The sequence below is a fragment of the Pavona decussata genome, unplaced genomic scaffold, assembly GCF_977016875.1.
Source record: "Pavona decussata unplaced genomic scaffold, jaPavDecu1.1 SCAFFOLD_133, whole genome shotgun sequence".
Lineage (NCBI taxonomy): Eukaryota > Metazoa > Cnidaria > Anthozoa > Scleractinia > Agariciidae > Pavona > Pavona decussata.
The window spans coordinates 161,492-179,852 of NW_028145546.1; the positions used below are offsets into that span (position 1 = coordinate 161,492).

Genomic DNA, 18,361 nt, shown 5'->3' on the forward strand with positions numbered 1-18,361 from the left:
CTGTTGCGAAAGTATTGCGAAACCGGAATCGCGTGGCTCTGGTCGCCATCTTGGCCACGTTCTTTACCCATATTTTCAAAAGTGTTCAGGGTTTTCGGTTTGGTTGGCGAAAGCATCCACTTTATAACGTTTCTTCTAGTTGAAGATGAGCACTGTAGACTCGTATGGGCCTGCATCTCAAACACTTACCTTTTTAGACACCGAAGAAGCTGATTTCGGCGCAGATACTCAAGGAAGCGAGTACGAATTTCATGATTTTACTGTCCCATCGCAAACTCAAACACAGTCGCAAGCTTCACAGCCTGAAGGCAGCCAACCTTTGGTCAATGGAAATATTGTGGACCAGAAAGAAGACCTTAGTAATGGTCCTGTAGCGGTAAATGAAGAATCGAAGGCAGATGGTGGAGTTTCCAAGGTTAACAACTCGTTAGGAGAGCTAAACTTCGAAGAGGACGAAGATGAAACCTTTTACACGAAAGATCTTCCGTTATATGCTTGCAGGTGTGTTCAACTTGAAAGCAGTTCTTTGGTAGTTTAAGGAACCGTCTAGCGGTTTAAATAACGTTTTTTTTTATTAAATATTTTTTCTCGGAAGCCGCTAAATAATCATTTAGAATTGGACTGGCTTACACAGTCTAATAAACGTTTTTCGATCTATTTAAAAAATTAAAACTTAAGCTTACGTGGGAAATTGTTAGTTTTATAGACTGGATTTCCCAAAAGGCTTTCAACTATTTTATATTTTTTGTCTCCGTGTAACATGAAATAAAATCCTTTAAATGCATGTATCTCTACTTTAAGCAAAGCGTTATTAATAATTATAGTCTCATTCCTCTTTTTTGTCTTTAATTTTATTTTTTATCATTATTTTAATTAATTCCTTTTATAAAGATGTATGGACAAAACAGTCCTTAAAAATGGCTTCTCTACCCTACCCATAAAGGTCATCATACGCTGTATGGAATTACAATAACTATTTTTCTTTGATACAATATTTGCAAGTAAACACAGTTAACAAAACAACTGATCTCTGATACCGATAATCAACGATAACAAAAGTAATAACACTGGCCAATCACTAAAAATGGTATTATATCACATCTTTTCTAAGGGCTGGGTCGCACTAGAGCCAATTTTGTTTATTTAAGTGAGACTCTGTCAACACGTACTGCAAAATAAGTGCGACCTCACGTTTCCAAAACTTGCCAATTTTTCACGGATTGCCAAACTTTCGCCAATCTTCAAAGACACCGAATTGCTGCCTCGGAGGCGACCAAATTTTGGCAAAGCAGCCAATTTTGTTTGTACAGCAATTAAGCTGTCATTCACTGTAGCGAAGCGAGTGCTAGCAGCACTCCTGACCCAGTAGAGCGGAGCAAGAAAGGCAAAAAAGGAAAGTACAACACCTGGGCCCAAGCTGAGCAACGACTGCTTGTTCAGTTGTGGGCCGAAAACCACGAGTGGTTAGAGAACAGAGAGTCACGAACGGCGTGGATTAAAATCTGCGACGATTTAAACGCTCGCATGAAATCAAGTGTATGAAGAAAATCAAGTATTTAGTAGAACGTTACAAAGAAGCAAAGGAATGGAACAGTTAGCAGACTGGAGGGTCGAAGAAGAAAAGCATGTTTTACGACGAAATTGATGCAGTCCTGTGTTGCCGAGACATTGTCACGTTAACCAATGTGTCCATTCTCTTACGCGAAAATGTTTTGTTTTTCCTGATGTAACAGGAGAAGAAGGGTCATTTTCCCCAGCGGGTTATGACTGATGTTGCTGTCAGTCAAAGACGTTTTGGAACTGCAAATTTCCGTAGTGCGACCAAGACTAAAAATTGGAAGTTCAAAAATGTTTGCCAAAAGTTTGACCGCCAAAAATTAGGAGATACAAAAATTCGCTTAGTGCGACCCGGCCCTAACTTGTGCACTTATCGTCGAAATGCATAAAAATTGACATTAGGTCAGAGATAAACTAAGCCTAGCTAGCCTTTGCATAAACAGTACTTCTCTGTGTACTTTGCGGCTTAGCTAAGCTGTGTCCTACTTTCTCATATAAATGGCCAAAATGTTTTGTGTAGCTTGTCAAAATGGATCATTGCAGATTACAAGAGAAGTTTTAGGATGCAAACTGCACTAGCTAGGCATCACCTGAAAAATTAATTGCAGCATTGCCACAATCGTTGCAAAAATTAGAACTGACTTCTAGTTTTCGCAAGGGTCGCAGTAATGTTGCATCAAGTTTTTCAAGTGTTGGCCGGTGTAACCTACTTTTCACAATCATTGCAGCGATGCCTCGGCATGTTTTGCAAGGGTTGCCAAGTATACTTTGTGCAATCATCTCACAGTGTCTCATTATACTGTTTTTAAACTTTGCAGGATAAGTTGCACAAAAAGAATAATTGCCTAAACATAATTGCCTAGTGTAACGCCTCCTTAGAGTCCCAAACAATCCAATGATCCAATCAACACTCAAAGCCTCAAACTAAAATTTAATGTAGTAATTTTATCTGGTACCAAGCAGAGGAAGATGCACGCATTTAAGTCACGGTTGGTTTTGGTTTTTCTTCCTATTGATGCAGAAGTTTCACGAGGTTAGCTAAGCTTGGCACAACTTAGTAAAGCAAAGTACAAGTAGCTTGATACCTATTTTCCTCATATCGATAAAGTTACTTAGCTACTTAGCTGAATTGCTAGACTTTTTACTTTCTAATTAATTTTGCCATTTTTTTACATGTACATTATTCAACTTTAATTATTTAATTTTTATAGTTATTTATTGCATGCATTGTTGATAGTTCTTTTTGTTCCTTTCTTTCAATATTTAGTACAGTTGGTACGATATCTGTATAGATTTTACCAACTAAATAAAGGTAGATGAAATGTAGATGAAGTGGTCTTCACATTAATAAAAGTTCTTACTATAGACACTAAACTTCCCAGTGAATAAATTATTTTCTACAATTTTTTTCTCAGGTACTGTGGAGTTCATGACCCGGCATCTGTTGTTCAGTGTATTCAATGTAAGAAGTGGTTTTGTAATGGCCGGGGCAACACTGCTGGCAGGTAATACTCTTGGCACTTAAAGTGATTTATTTATTTTGGTCAAATAACCCAATAATAAGTGTGCAAAAAATCACTGATTTGACGCCCGTTGGGGAATTGTTTTTTGTCTTTGTTTTTGTTTTCAGTCCAATAAACTACATGTACTTCATTCAAGTGTGCTTGGACATTTACTGTCTCTTTCTTTATTACTAATTTCTTTATTTTGAAACTTCTCCTTCACAGCCACATTGTAAACCATTTGGTTAGAGCCAAACACAAAGAAGTGACCCTTCACAAAGATGGTCCCCTGGGAGAAACGATCTTGGAATGCTACAACTGCGCCTGTCGCAATGTGTTCTTATTGGGCTTCATCCCAGCCAAGGCTGACTCTGTTGTGGTATTGCTGTGTAGGTTAGTATGCATCTCTGAATTCATAACATATTTAACATGAGTGAGCACCATTTGTTGCTTATATAATTATGGAGTCTGCAGGCTGCTAAGTGCCATCCAAAATTGCACTTTGATTTCCAAATTGTTGTGACTTAATTACTTAGCACAATACGTGTAGTTGATTGAGATGTCATGCTAAGAATGATTTTAATTCATGCAAATTGGGATGAATCAAGTGACGTTGACGTTTGAACTGGGTCTTACTCAAGTTTTGATTTTTTTAGGCAGCCATGTGCAACACAAAGTAACTCAAAGGATATGAATTGGTGAGTAACCATACAATTATCCAAGTTGATCAGAACACTGTCAGTAATTATATTTTCCATTTTCTAGCTTGATTGTTAATATTAATATGTGAATGTTTATTTTCAATCAGGGATCAGGCACAGTGGCAGCCTCTGATCAATGACCGCTGTTTCCTTTCATGGCTTGTCAAAGTTCCTCCTGATGAGGATCAGTTGAGGGCAAGACAGGTAAGTGTATAACAAGGTACAGGCTGGCCCACTGGTTGCAAGTTTGGGAAATAAGAAAGTGCTACATGCACCAATAAATTGTGTGTCCATTCAAAACAGGTTTGGCGTGGGAAAATGTACAATGATGCTTTTTCGTTAAACAGATATAACAGGATGCTAAACACCTAACTCAAGCATTTATCTTTCATTTCCAGATCTCAGCCCAGCAAATCAACAAACTTGAAGAACTTTGGAAGGTTTGAGAATTTGCTATCTTTCTTTCCTTCCTTCCCTCCGTCCTTCCTTCCTTCTTTTCTTCCTTCCTTCCTTCCTTCTTTCCTTCTTTCTTTCTTCAGAACATAATCCCAACCATTTTTTTATTTTTTGCGCTTGTCCTTGAAAAAAGAATTAATGTACTGTAATGTGCACACATTATAATGTACATAGAAAAACAAATTAACAGATAGACATTCTTGATAATATTTCAATCAGAGCTCACTGTACATGTACATGTGGGTACACCTGTCCTGTAATACTGTGGCATTCTCTATGCTATATTTCCTGAGTACTGAATCAATGTCTTTTTTCAAATTAAATATAGAGGCCAGAATAAATTGAGGAACTCATTTCCTCATATGAGTCATCTGACATCTGAGTGAGTGGTGTCTGACTGTGACCCTTCCACTCTTCCTTTACAGGACAACCCAGAAGCCAAGTTAGAAGATTTGGATAAGCCTGGAGTTGACGATGAACCACAGCAAGTTCTTCTGAGGTTTGCAATGTTTGTTTCTGGATCATGAAGTTCAGATAATGATAAGAAGTTCAAATGTTACATGTATGTAAACCGTCAGTTAAACCTATTATTTATTGATGTGCTTATACCTTCTTCTCTGTAGGTATGAAGATGCTTATCAGTATCAGAACATCTTTGGTCCATTGGTGAAACTGGAAGCAGATTATGACAAGAAGCTAAAAGAGTCACAGGTAACCTACACAAACAGACACACTTCTGTGGGAAATAGTTCAACCAGTGTTTGAACTTTGGACTGTCTCACACTGTATTTCAAATGTTGTGTAGGGAATCAGCTATTTCACTAGTCAGACCTCAAACATTTTCTGATAATTGCCAGAAAAATAATGTTTGAATGTCTAGTTTTTGTAGTAGTATTGTTAGTTGCAAATGTGGATTGAATACATCAAAGCAGACAACTGTATTTGCACAAGAAATTCAAAATGGTGATCCAACGCTTTGTTCCTGATGATCTAATTTTCTATAGATAGGTTACTAGTATTGCAGAATTTGTTGGAGTAAGTATTTTTTAGACTTAGGTCCTCTTATATATACACAATATACATGCTTCAAACCAGTGCTATGTGGCTTACACACCTGTTAGTTTTAAGTAATTCCTGTACTTTTTTGACATTCTTGGAGTATTCAGTTGTTATCTGTATCTGATGCCAATCTTTTTTTCCCTCACAGACTCAAGATAACATTGTTGTTCGCTGGGACATAGGTCTAAACAAGAAGAGGATTGCATATTTCTCATTTCCTAAAACAAATGATGACATGCGACTGATGCCTGGTGATGAGCTGCGCCTGAGATATGTTGGCGAATTACACAAACCCTGGCAGGGTGTTGGCCATGTGATCAAAGTACCAAACAGTATCCTACTAAAAGCTAATTAAAATAAATTAAGGGTGTGTTAGATTGACGCTATTCCAGAATAGGAAGACATAGAATGATGACAAGAAATCCCGCATGAGAGGTTTTTGGAGTTTGAAGGACAAAATGACTCTTTAACTATCATGTGTCAGCAAAATTTTGCAGAAATGTCTTCCCAAATTTACTTGAAAAGAGAAATCTTACTAACAGGTATTCTTCTTGTTCCTATTCCAGAATACGGTCAGTTGAACACAACCTAAGATCCAATACTGAAATAGTGACTTACTAAGAGTAGAATAATGGATAGCAATGTTTAACAGTGTGAATCTAAATACTGTTAATAAAAATGGAGAAATACTGTAAAATTGAGAAAAGAGAAGGCAAATATTGTCGACCAAGCCACTCCATTACTGTTCATTTGTTTACATTTCCTGTAGTTTGAGCTCTTGTTATGATAGGTATCTATGAAAAATGATGTTTAAAAGTTCAATATGTTTGCAACTTAGAAGGAATGGAGGGAGAACCAGTACACATTGGTGGGAAGTAGACGTCTCTTGCCTTTGCACTATTCTTGGTTCTTTAAGAAGGTTACATCTTGTTCATGCAGCCAACACCCAACTTGTGTTCCATAGGAATAACAAAATGAAAGTCATACCTTTCAATAGGTGTTAAAACACATTAACAAAACATTAATAAGAATTTTGCAGTGGACACTGCAGTTCTGCCCATAAATGGATATTTTCTTAACTTGTCGTTCTCCAGACTTTGGTGAGGAAGTTGGAATTGAGTTGCGAAGCAATCTGGGTGCACCAGTGGAGTGTACCCATAACTTTGTGGTGGACTTTGTGTGGAAATCAACATCCTTTGACAGGTGCAAATCAAAGTCATGTTCTTGAAATTGTTAGGAATTCTTGTGTCATTGTTTGATTTTTATATGTATGTGTACAGAAAGGCTTTTTACATGTAGTAACTTGTTATTTAAAACTTTCTGCAATAAACTTTATTGTGACAATGTAAATGATTGGTTGCTGTGGTTATTTTCATTTTCTTGTCCATTTTAACAACTATTTGTGATTGGCAGGATGCAGACTGGAATGAAGACCTTTGCTGTTGACGAGACATCAGTCAGTGGGTACATTTACCACAAGCTCCTGGGACATGAAGTTGAGGAACAGGTTGTCAAGTGTCAGCTTCCTAAAAGGTTTGTTTTATCAATAGAGGCAAACATAACTTAGGAAGGTCTCCTGAAAGTTGAACCCTTTTGACTCCAAATTATGCTGTCAAACACTTGGAAAAGTGTATTGTGTAGGAACTGTTCCAAAAAATGGACTGGCACTGTCAAGTCAAAGTGTGGCTTCATTTACTCCTTGAGTTTGTTAGTTTGCTTTTCTGATGACTTGTTCAGTTTTTTTAGAGATACAATTTTGTATGCTCAAATGAGTATTTGGGTGTGATGTCCTCAGTTGTCTGAGATGCACAAAATGCTAGTGCTGCTATGTCCTTGTGGTAATTCAATCATTTCACTAAATGGACTGTGTTAACATTATAGGTTTTCAGCTCAAGGTTTACCTGAACTTAACCATTCACAAGTTTATGCTGTGAAGACTGTCCTGCAAAGACCCCTTAGCCTTATTCAGGTATATTATGAAATTATTGTAGTGCTGTTTATGCTTATGAAGAAATCAGGGTGTTTTCCCTTTAGCTTAGATTCTGAAATATTATTGGACATCTTTTCCATTCATCACGCTTCAATGCAGGCAGGCTAACGTTTAAACCATGCTGCTTTCTTGTTGTGTCTTTGTCAATTCACTGTTTTTTATCGTGAGTTCTTTATATACAAACATAGTTCCAAGTCATTCAAGTTCTTGTTATATGTTTGTGTTCTTGCAGGGACCACCTGGTACTGGTAAGACAGTGACGTCTGCCAGTGTAGTGTATCACCTGGCCAAACAGAATAATGGGTGAGTTATATGTATAGTATAGAGCTCTTAATAATAAAAACATACTTGTCACTCTAGACGTAAGCATTGTTTAATTATCTATCAAGGTTGTCTGATGATTGTACTAAGTGACAAAAGTTTGATTTTTTGTTTGTTTGTTTAATTTTCCAGTCAAGTTCTTGTCTGTGCTCCCAGTAACATTGCCGTGGATCAACTGACAGAGAAGATACACAAGACAGGACTCAAGGTACTGTTAAACTGCCACATGGATCCTCTGTCCAGATTATTCTTGTGCAAGTACAATGGATTTGCATTTCTGTTGAATGTGCTTTCCTTCCCTTTTAAGGCAGACCTCTAGATTTTAGTGTGAGTACTAGTTTTTCCAATAGAGAAGTGCATGTGTGTGAGTCAGTGTCGTGTTTGGCAGGAAAATGAGATAGCCGTCATCATTTTACTACCAGTTTTTGTGAGAGTGCCATAGTGGCGAAAACAAGTCCTCGAAACATAGGGGATCTCGTCTTTTTGGAATGATGAAAGGGTTTACATGTAGCTATCATTATTCAAAGCAAGTGCATCAAATTTGTTGCTCATAAAGAGTAAAAGAGCTCCCAGATACATGTACGTTCAACCAGATTGATGTGATGATGTTATTTGATGTGACAATAGGTTGTTAGACTGTGTGCCAAGAGTAGAGAGGCCATTGACTCGCCTGTGGCATTCCTTGCTCTGCATAATCAAGTGCGCAATATGGACAGTGTCCCTGAGCTGCAAAAGCTTCAACAACTCAAGGACGAGCAGGGTGAGCTGTCTGCTGCTGATGAGAAACGATACCGGTCTCTGAAGAGGAACTGTGAACGAGACCTTCTGCAGGTCAGTAAGCTCTTTAATCTGACATGCAGTTACCTATTTCATTTCCACAGTACTTAGTAGGTCAGGTTTGCTTATTTTTCGAGGGGGTGGGCGGTGGTGGGAGGGTGCTTTGGTTGATTGGAACTTTATGGTTTCTATTTTTTTTAACAGTGTAACAGAGTTTAAAATTTGGGATTTAATTAAGGGTTTTCTTTATTTTTCAGCATGCAGACGTGATCTGTACCACATGTGTGGGAGCTGGTGACCCTCGTCTGTCCAAGTTCAGGTTCCGCACTGTGTTGATTGATGAGTCTACCCAGGCCACTGAACCTGAGTGCATGGTACCGGTGGTACTTGGCTGCAAACAGGTCACTTACATGAGCTTTCCTATGCTAAATGTCAATGTCAATATTCTCCTCATTGTTTTTTTCTTGATTTCTCATGGTACTAGTTAAGAGAATTTTTTTCCAAGTCAAAAATTTGGCTTTTGGTGATTATTTGCTTAATTCTCATGACCTATATGACTGTTTGATCAAAGTAGTGATGTTGTAAGTAAAAGTTAGATGTTAGCTGCTATTTGGGCTGGAAGGGGTAAGGTTGAAAACTATGGCAGCTGTTTGTTTGCCTGGTGTGAGTAGTTGAGACAATTTGGTGAACAAGAAAAGAGGTTGCCGACGTGGGAATCTCAAATTCAATTCCAAATTTGTGAGCAGTGTTTATTGGACAAAATTTTGTGAGATAATTTTTGTGTTATTGGACATACAATGAATGTGGTGAAGTCGCACACTGGTCATATGAATGTTTGAAGTTTATTTGCAGGAAATAAATGTTGCGTTATCTTGTTTTTACAGCTGATCCTGGTTGGAGATCATTGCCAGTTGGGTCCTGTTGTGATGTGCAAGAAAGCTGCCAAGTAAGACAGCCTGTCCTCTATTCCCCAAACCATACCCACCCCCCATACTCCAACTCCAACTTGTTTAAATCAACATGTCATTTGACTTTCTTTAGTGCTGGTCTGTCTCAGTCCTTGTTTGAACGGCTGGTGGTTCTGGGAATCCGACCCATTCGCCTGCAAGTTCAGTACCGTATGCATCCTTCCCTGAGTGAGTTCCCATCCAACCTATTTTATGATGGAACACTTCAAAATGGAGTTACTATTGGTGAGTATAAGGAAATGTGCCATTTGTGTATGCGCTGAAACCTCTATCCTTTTCTGGCATTGCAATGTTTTAAAAGGAATCAGTTATTTCAAATTCAATTTCTTAAAAATATTGCACTGTAGAAGTACTTGTAAGCTTACAATATAAGGACAAGACAAAAAATCAAAATTGAATTAAGCTATGTTAAGTCAGCTGAGCATCTTTTCACAAGGGTTCAGTCAAAATATTCAGTATGAATTTGGGGTGTGAAAGGTAGAGACTGTAACTGATGCATGCATGTGCCAAAGTAGGGCTAATATTGAGAAGTTGGGATTCAAAATGCACACTTGTGTTATTATAACATAGTTCTATCCACACTGTGAGCTTCTGTTACTTGAGTGAATATAATATTAGGTGAAATGCAGATAAAAGTTTTACTGCTGAAGCAGCTAACATCGCAGACAATCTTTTGCTCACAAAATTCCTTTGATTGTTCTTCTCAGCTGAGCGTCAGCAGTCAGGAATTGACTTTCCATGGCCTGTCCCTGACAAACCAATGTTCTTCTATGCTACCATGGGCCAAGAGGAAATTGCCTCCTCTGGGACATCTTACCTGAACAGGTACATGTACTTTCATCACTCTTGGTGGTTTTGAAACTCTGCTGTCTGCAAAGCAGCGTATTACTGTGTGTAACATGCTCACCACAATATGCATGCTGTCTTTAATATTAGAGATCTCACAAAAATCTTGTTGTCCAGTGAGATTTTTTGCAACATCCAGTAAGTCATAATCATGGACATGTGCTGGGAAAAGTACAAAGCTGAATTGGTACAAAAGGCTTGTTGCCAAAGTCAAGTCTTATCGGCTGAGGATTATTACATTATCATGGGTTTGTATCATGTACAAATGCAACTGTCATCATTTATGTTTAGCACTGTCTGTGGTCATGATTGTCTTATCCTTTAAAAAGCACTAAGAAATCTATTAGCTTTTTTTTGGGGGGGGGGGGGGGAGGATTTTTCTTTTAGTTTGTGTCATTTTATAGGCGTGATTTACATGTAGGTCTGGTGTGTCACACAAAATATATTTTGTGTTGTCTAAATCTGCCCTTACAAATGCTTAAAATTTTCAAATCTAAAGCCCACACAAAAATAAAAGCATTTAAAGGTTGTCTTTATTCTTATGCATGTACATGTAAGTAGTTTCTAACAAAGCTGAAATGTCTTCCTAATACGTTTGCATCACAGGACTGAAGCTGCCAATGTGGAGAAGATTGCCACCCGTTTCCTTCGTGCTGGAGTCAAGCCAGAGCAGATCGGAGTGATCACTCCATATGAGGGACAGAGGGCCTACATTGTGCAGTACATGCAATTCAGTGGATCTCTTCATGCCAACCTGTACCTGGTAAGATCAATATGTGAATTCGCCATACTGAGCACCATATCTTGCTTTTATGTTAGTTTTGTGAACTCACTGGTACATCTTAGCTCTATCCCATCACTTAACATTTTCACTATGCTCATTGATGATATGGTGAAGCATTCACTTAATTCAATGATTATGCTGACCTCAACAGACAGAAGAAAGGGCTGTTGGTTTCCATCATGCTTGAAACACATTTCAGTACGAGGGACAACAATGTAACGTGTTTTAAAAACTCTGAAGGAGCACAGTAAGAAAATACATGTCCAATATATTTGAACATGTAGGCCCCTCCCCTCCCCAGAAAGTGTTGTAGTACCAGAGATGGATGTGTGAACATTGTCATGGTAACGTGACTTGTTTAAGACATGCTTTAGATACAGTTGTGCATGTAGTAATCTTAACTGTTGTTTGTGTTCACAGGAAATTGAGGTGGCCAGTGTAGATGCTTTCCAGGGACGGGAGAAAGATTACATCATCCTGTCATGTGTGCGATCCAATGAGCACCAGGTAAAGCTACAGTGAACATGATGTTAAAATAAGTTTGCATGGGAAAATAGACAGGAACAACAAAAGTTTTACTGTCGTTGATATGGCAAATGCCTAGATCCGTTAAAAATTACTCAAAACCACCTAAAAAATTTGACGAATCCAAATAAATTCAAATTTCGATGATTTTGAAGACTAAATGATGCAATCTAAACTAAAAATTATGACAAATGGATTAAAACAAACAGATTCGAAAAAGTACATCTCTGTCCTTGGGAGTTTTGAGATTTGCAGGCCTGGACACTATCGAGAGATTTAGAATCACGTTTATGGCAAACGGCAAACGATGGGTACATGGATGAGAATAGTACAAAACAATTCTGGCCTTTGATGCTAACGCAAAACTACCCAATTTTACTGAGACACTGAAAACAGCGAGCGGCAAATGAAGGATAAACATGGTGACGTGGTCATTTCTGCTGTTGGCCGTTAGCCGTAAATCTCCCGTACATCTCAGACAGTACGTGGACTTTGTGACCCTTTCAAGACTTAATATACTTACTTTCTTTTTGCTTTCTATTTGTTCACAGGGCATCGGTTTCTTGAATGATCCAAGACGTCTGAACGTAGCTTTGACTCGAGCAAAGTATGGAATCATTGTCATCGGCAATCCCAAGATTCTGTCCAGGGTAAGTTGTTAATAGAAAAAAGATGGTGCTTGATTACATATTGATATAGTCAAGTGACATGGTCGTTATAGTGAAAAAATTGCACCCTTTCCGTAAAGACGTTAAGAGGTCGGTGAGTTCTTGGTCTCTTTGAGAGATCTTTTTCTTTCCAAAACTGCCAGCAACATAACTACTTATTTACCACTTGCTTCTTGATCAATCAGTTGATCGGAAAACGGTGTAAAAATTCTTAGATTTAATCCAAAATCGTACTGTACGTTTACAGTTTTTTCGTTGGATGTCTCAGCTCGGATCGGGAGCCTGGAGACAAAAAAATAATTACTTTCCACCTGTCATAGAATTCTTTTCAGGAACCGAATTTTTTTTCCTGTTTTGATTTCTGCAGCAACCCCTGTGGAACCATCTGTTGAACTACTACAAGGAGAACAAGACCTTGATGGAAGGTGAGTTTGAAAACCGTGCCTTTTTCGTGTTTTCAAGATAGAAGAATTCGCTGCATGTGAAATGTGCTGTTTTTTCTCGCTCTACAGGACCCCTGAATAATCTGAAGGAAAGCATGATTCAGTTCAGCAAACCAAGAAAACTTGTCAACCGAACCAATCCGGTAAAGTGAATTTCTTCCTATTTGTGACCGTTTCTTGTTCAAGTAAATTACAATCACTCCTTCCTTTTTCTGTGGCGCTTTTCTGGGACATAAAGGGTTGATCATTCTATATTGACGAGGAGGGGTTGGCAAGATACCAAAAAATCCTGCAAAGCTTTTTCTGAAGGAAGAAAATAGGCACACCGAATGATGAAACGAAGTATGGTTCCCCACCCGTCTATAATAGAGCGACTCGGAAAACTTACACACTCGTGAGCGAAATGTCACCACGAGTAAACCTTAATTCCCCAGGTATTAACTACCTCAGGTTGTCATTGCGGTCAACAATCACTTTAAAATTCACTCAGCCTTACGCCATGGCTTTCATTGGTGAAGATGTTGATGGTAGTTTGAATCTGGTCAAATGTTAACATGAGTTCCAACTTCACTTTTGTATCACAAACATTAAGGTGCTTACTGGTACACCGTCTTCTATCCCTGTACCTCATACCTTACAACAGTTTGTTAGATTTGTACTGACAAGTCTTGTTCTTTGTGTGATTAGGGAGGCCGTTTCATGAGCACCACCATGTTTGATGCCCGCGAGGCTCTGATCCGCGGCAGTGTGTATGATCGACAGATGCCCACAGCACCCATAGACCCCGCAGCCTTCCATGATCAGTACTTCCACACCCATGACCGTCTGAGCTACATCGGCGCCGAACGCACCATCCCACCTGCCGCCGCCGCTAGGATCCCTGTACCCGTGGGAATGTTTATCCCCCCTGTACCTCCCCCACATCACAACTACTTTGGACAGGTGAGTTCAATGACCAGAGGACATCTGTTTGAACTGTGGATAGAAAGGTATTGAAATGGGTTGCTTAATTATTATTATACATCACAAGAAGATCCCATTCCTCATGGATTTCCCAAAGTAATGTTTGTCGTTTTAATGGTATTTTCCTTTACTCTCAGCCTCTGGCGGGTCGTATGCCACATGGTCGACCAGTTCAGCAGCCTCGACAGCGTAATCAGCGAAACCATCACCCTCAACAGCCAATGGCTTATGCTCCTCACATGCCAGCCAGCCAGGCTAGCCAGGTACGAACATTTCTCTATCAGCAAGACTTTGCTACTAGTAGTAACGCGTGTTGACTTTCCTAGGAAAAAGAGGACACCAGACTAGAGGCGTGTCATTTAATACGCGCGCATTTCGCTTTCTTAAATCTTGTCTGGTCACGCAAATGACAACACTGTTTTTGTGGTGAGTGCTTCTGATCTGAGAATTTTAGAGTACTTCAGCGATTTGCAAAATACCGGTTCTACTTTTTTTTTTGGCGAATATCAGTACACAGCAATCGCAACGAATGCCTGCGAGTATGGTGGCTTTCTTGGCTTCTGATGCAAAACAGGAACATTAAACCAGAGCCTTCAAATCAGCAGCCTCTTCCTACCTCGCCTTGGCCCTCCCACCGGTTTTCCTGCTTTTTGCACAGGCAATCGCACCTCCACAGTGGTTGGCTTCGTGTCTCTCGTATCTCACCTATTTAGATTTAAATTTAGAACATAGTATTAACTGCGTTCTCCTTCACAGGATGCCTCGCAGCCACTGTCCCAAGGTCCTCTCACTCAAGGCGGTATGTCCATGAGTCAGCCCATGGCCTCCCAGCCCCTGTCCCAGCCGGACCTGTCTCAAGACAGTTACCTAGGAGATGACTTTAACCTGAAGTCTCAGGCGGATGCGGTGCTGTCCCAGGACTCCACCTACCAAGGGGAGAGGGGAGGTTACATGAACTCCTTACCAGACTACTCCCAGCCAAACTATGCCTCCCAGTACTGAAGTGTCAGCCTCCCGGCTGATAAGGGGGCACGTCACCACCCGGCAGCCGTCGCTTAGGCAACCGGCATGGTAACGCCTTGCGAAAGCCACACCCTTGCTATGCCCCGCACGGAAGGGTGTGGTATCCACCTTAACCTTGAAGTGAACCGAGAGCAAGAAGAAGACGAGAAGTGGAGAGGAGAATTTTGTTTTTGCCGCTTTTAGAAACGGCAGATCTTAACGGTCTTGACGCCTCAAAAGGAAAAGACACATAAACCGAGAAACGCAATTCTAGTCTTAAACCGGATAACAGACGATGAGCTTTTGAAAAACACGGTAAATGAAGCAGCGATATCTAAACTTGTCTTTCAGTGGAGAGGCATTTTACGGTCTTAAAGATTTGGCTTTTACTAAACCGTCTGTCGTCATTAAGCTGCTAACATTGTAGTTCAGGTAGAAACTGTTAAACTTGCATTAAGGAAATTAAGCCAAACCACGTCGACAGTATCTGCAACAGGAAAGCAAAGTGAACTGTTTGAGGAGAATACAGTCGAGCAGAACAGCATTGTTTCATTTTCCGCCTTTCAGTTAGGCAAATAGGAAAGGATTGGTTCAATCAATCTGACCAGCCACGAAGGGGTGCCGTATTTACTCGGAAAAGCGCCTTCCTCGATTAAAGGCTATATCCGTGAATAAGCTTCGCACCGATAATATACTAATAAGGTCCTCTCCCGTGTAAGTGCCGAACCCTCTCCCCCCTGTCCCAACAACAACAATAATATGGCGCTTAGTAAAATTCGACTGGGAAAAAGACAACGAAATTTTAAACTGAATTTGTTTGTTGTTATCGCTTCTAGAATTTAAGAATAGTTATATGTTTTATCAGAAGCAGGTTCTGTTTTAGTGATAGTGAAAGCACACCGTCCTCCGCGAGTAAGCGCCACAACGAAAAGTTGGAAACTTTAATTCGCGTAACGCACGTTTTTTCGAGTGAATACGGTACATAAATAATCAAGGAAAAATCCGATTATTTGTACGGTTACATTTAACTGCACCTCAACTGAATGAAGCCTGCTCGTGCTGTGGTTTCAGCTGCTTTTACTGTTGTGTTAAGAACAGGACAGAGTCAACTTGTAATGGAACCGGACTTTTTAACCTGGATTTGTCAATTTAAAAAGGGCAGGAGTTTTTACCATCTAGAAGAAGATGTACTCGCGTCCCGTAAAGGTCGTTTATAGATAGGTGTTTGATTACACCCTTGTTTGTTATTGTGCTTCATTGTAGCGTTTTAATCTTTTAGACTGGTAATGTTTTGTGCAACACTATTTTGATTGCCCTGCGGTATTACGCTAGGATCTGTAGTTAAATTGAAGTAGTACATTGTAACGTTGACATTAGACTGCAAGGAGTCCCTTTCTGGTTAGTCGAGATGGTGTGCTCATAGCGCAGCGAGACTGGAGCGAGGAGAAATAAACCAGAAGAGACTGAAGAAGAAGAGAAAAGACTTTTTTCCGCCTCTCCCCAAGCCCCCTTCCGCTCGTTCACTCCAGTTTTTTCGCGCGACCTCTCGACTATCCAGAAAGGGACTGCTTGCAGTCCACGTTGACATGATTTTCTGTACCCGTCAGGGTTGTAGACAAATACAAACTGAATACGATGTGGATGACTTGTTTTCTTAATGAGTATGAGCCCCAGTACACTGTTTTTTATAAGAACCTTTTTTATAAGAACGTCGAGGCTGAGATTAACCAAAATTTTAAGAACGTATTAAGAACATTCCTCAGGCTGAGAGTCGATTAAGAACGTTTTTATTTTGCTAGTCTGCATATAAAACCAAGGTAACAAATGTAAATTAACCAGAATACTTAAGGGTCAGGCGCGTAGCTAAGGTTTCGATAGGGGTGTTCGTTGAGCCCCAACTCTTACTGAGCGCCGGAGGCGCTCTTACTATAGGGGGGTCCGGGGACATGCTCCCCCAGAAATTTTTGAAAATCTAGGTTCCCAGAAACCTCATTTCCTGCATTTTGAGACCCATTTTAGGCAAATCACAACTTTGTTTTACAGCAGCTTTTTAAGCAATATACATCATTTCGACGGCATATTTGTTTCAACTTAAACAAGAAAGTTCAATGTACATTCTGCGCCTTGTCAAGTTCTTATAGCTATTCGATCCGCTGATAGTCATACACCAAGCTGGTAAACTGCATCATTCTCGGGTGTAGGCCTTCGAACAAATTGACTATCTCGACAAGATTGACAGGCATATCGTATTTGATATGCATTAGAGCCAGGGCTCTGTCGTTCTGCAATCCTTGGCGCTGTGGGAGCAACTCCTACTTTCTCTGCCATGGCTAAAACTAGATCGTAGATCTCGTTAAAGTGAGTGGGAAGATTGGTGCGAAGACGTTTGTAAGTTGCCTTTACCTCCGATACCATCGAAAACGCTTTGAAGATGTCGTTTGTTTTCTGAAGGCTTTACAGTGAGACCCGACGTATGGGAGAGGAAGGACTAGGCGCAGATGAAGGTTGCGATAAAATCAAAGTCGGAGGATAAGACATAAGGCCTAAAGAATGGGTTAGTATCTCTATTTTTCTTGTGTTGATGTATTTTGACCAGAGAAACTTTATTTAAAAGTTTTTCTTCCGCCATTATTGATCTTCAAAGGGGGTTCGTTCGAACCCCTCGAACCTCCCCTCCTACGCGCCTGCAGGGTATGTTTTGTATAACATTAACAATGGTGACACACATCTCGGTTTGCCATAATCAGGAGTTCTTGATACCATATCTCAGCGGACAATGCGCTTTGAAAGGTTTCCGGGTCACGTCCTCATTGATTTACTGAAATACATGTAGTGTATACCATGTTATTTAAGAACATCTTAAGAACGTTTTCAACCTCAAATCGCAATAAAATATAAGAACGTTCAGCCTCGGCTCCAAAATTAGACGTTCTTATATAAAAAACAGAGTATTTCTTTGGCCAGCAGTCAAAGTGCTCTGGTAACAGAGAGCCCTAGTAGTTGTTAAGAATGGTCTTGTACTAAGCGACTTCTAGTACGCGTACGACTACGAGGTTGTTCAATAGACAAAGAGCGCATGCGCGTGAAACAGTGTCATTTTGGCGGGAAAACGAGAGAGCTGTCGTCATTTTACTAACAAGTCCTGGAAACGTAGGGAATCTCGTCTTTTTGGAATCAGGAGAGGGCTTTGCTACCATCATTCAAAACAACTGCGTCAAGTTCGTCGCTCACAGAGAGTACAATGGAGCTTCCTGGGATGAATCTCTTCTTAGTACTTCAATAAAAAAAAATGAAGGTAGATCTCTCTTATTCGTACTCCTACGCGTACTAGAATCCAAAGCCCTCTATTTAGCTTCACGTCTGCGGCAAACAACAGATTTAATTTCTATTTACCTTTTCTTGAGAGAAGAGCGACATGGAAATTCAAAATAACTATCACGTTTATGGCTAAGACAAACTACTCGCGTAGAAACGGCAAATGCAGAAAGTCGTTATTGTATCGGTTAATTAGAACTGTCGCTTGCCGTAAACGCAATGCTTTAATCAATAAAGTTTCATACGAGGAATCTCCTCCTCAGATTCAAGCCCTTACCGTTTCACATAACAGATTTACCCCTTTCACGAACGTAGAACAAAAAAATTGTACCCGTTTCTTACACCTCGGAAGATGAGCCACAGAATGTTCCGCCTTTCTTACATGTTTTGGTGCAAGCGTAATCTTTTCGCGGTCAATTTTTGCCAAGACCTTTTGCTCAGTTTTTGCTACCCTTTTCATATGACTTCGATTTTATAACTGCTA

General features: G+C 39.9%; 1 protein-coding gene across 1 annotated transcript; it reads left to right on the plus strand.

The window, feature by feature from the left end:
• The first annotated feature begins 16 nt into the window (after window positions 1–16).
• Window positions 17–16,204, plus strand: LOC146467995 (regulator of nonsense transcripts 1-like). Its single transcript, XM_085124664.1, has 27 exons — window positions 17–501; window positions 2,973–3,062; window positions 3,285–3,452; window positions 3,716–3,757; window positions 3,868–3,964; window positions 4,159–4,200; window positions 4,642–4,715; window positions 4,840–4,927; window positions 5,424–5,607; window positions 6,370–6,478; window positions 6,689–6,808; window positions 7,157–7,244; window positions 7,498–7,568; window positions 7,719–7,794; window positions 8,214–8,417; window positions 8,621–8,764; window positions 9,248–9,309; window positions 9,405–9,556; window positions 10,039–10,156; window positions 10,784–10,940; window positions 11,382–11,468; window positions 12,038–12,136; window positions 12,522–12,579; window positions 12,667–12,740; window positions 13,285–13,539; window positions 13,698–13,823; window positions 14,317–16,204. The coding sequence occupies exons 1-27, from the start codon at window positions 146–148 to the stop codon at window positions 14,560–14,562; spliced, it is 3,387 nt and encodes a 1,128-aa protein (XP_084980790.1). The 5' UTR covers window positions 17–145; the 3' UTR covers window positions 14,563–16,204.
• The last annotated feature ends 2,157 nt before the right edge of the window (window positions 16,205–18,361 follow it).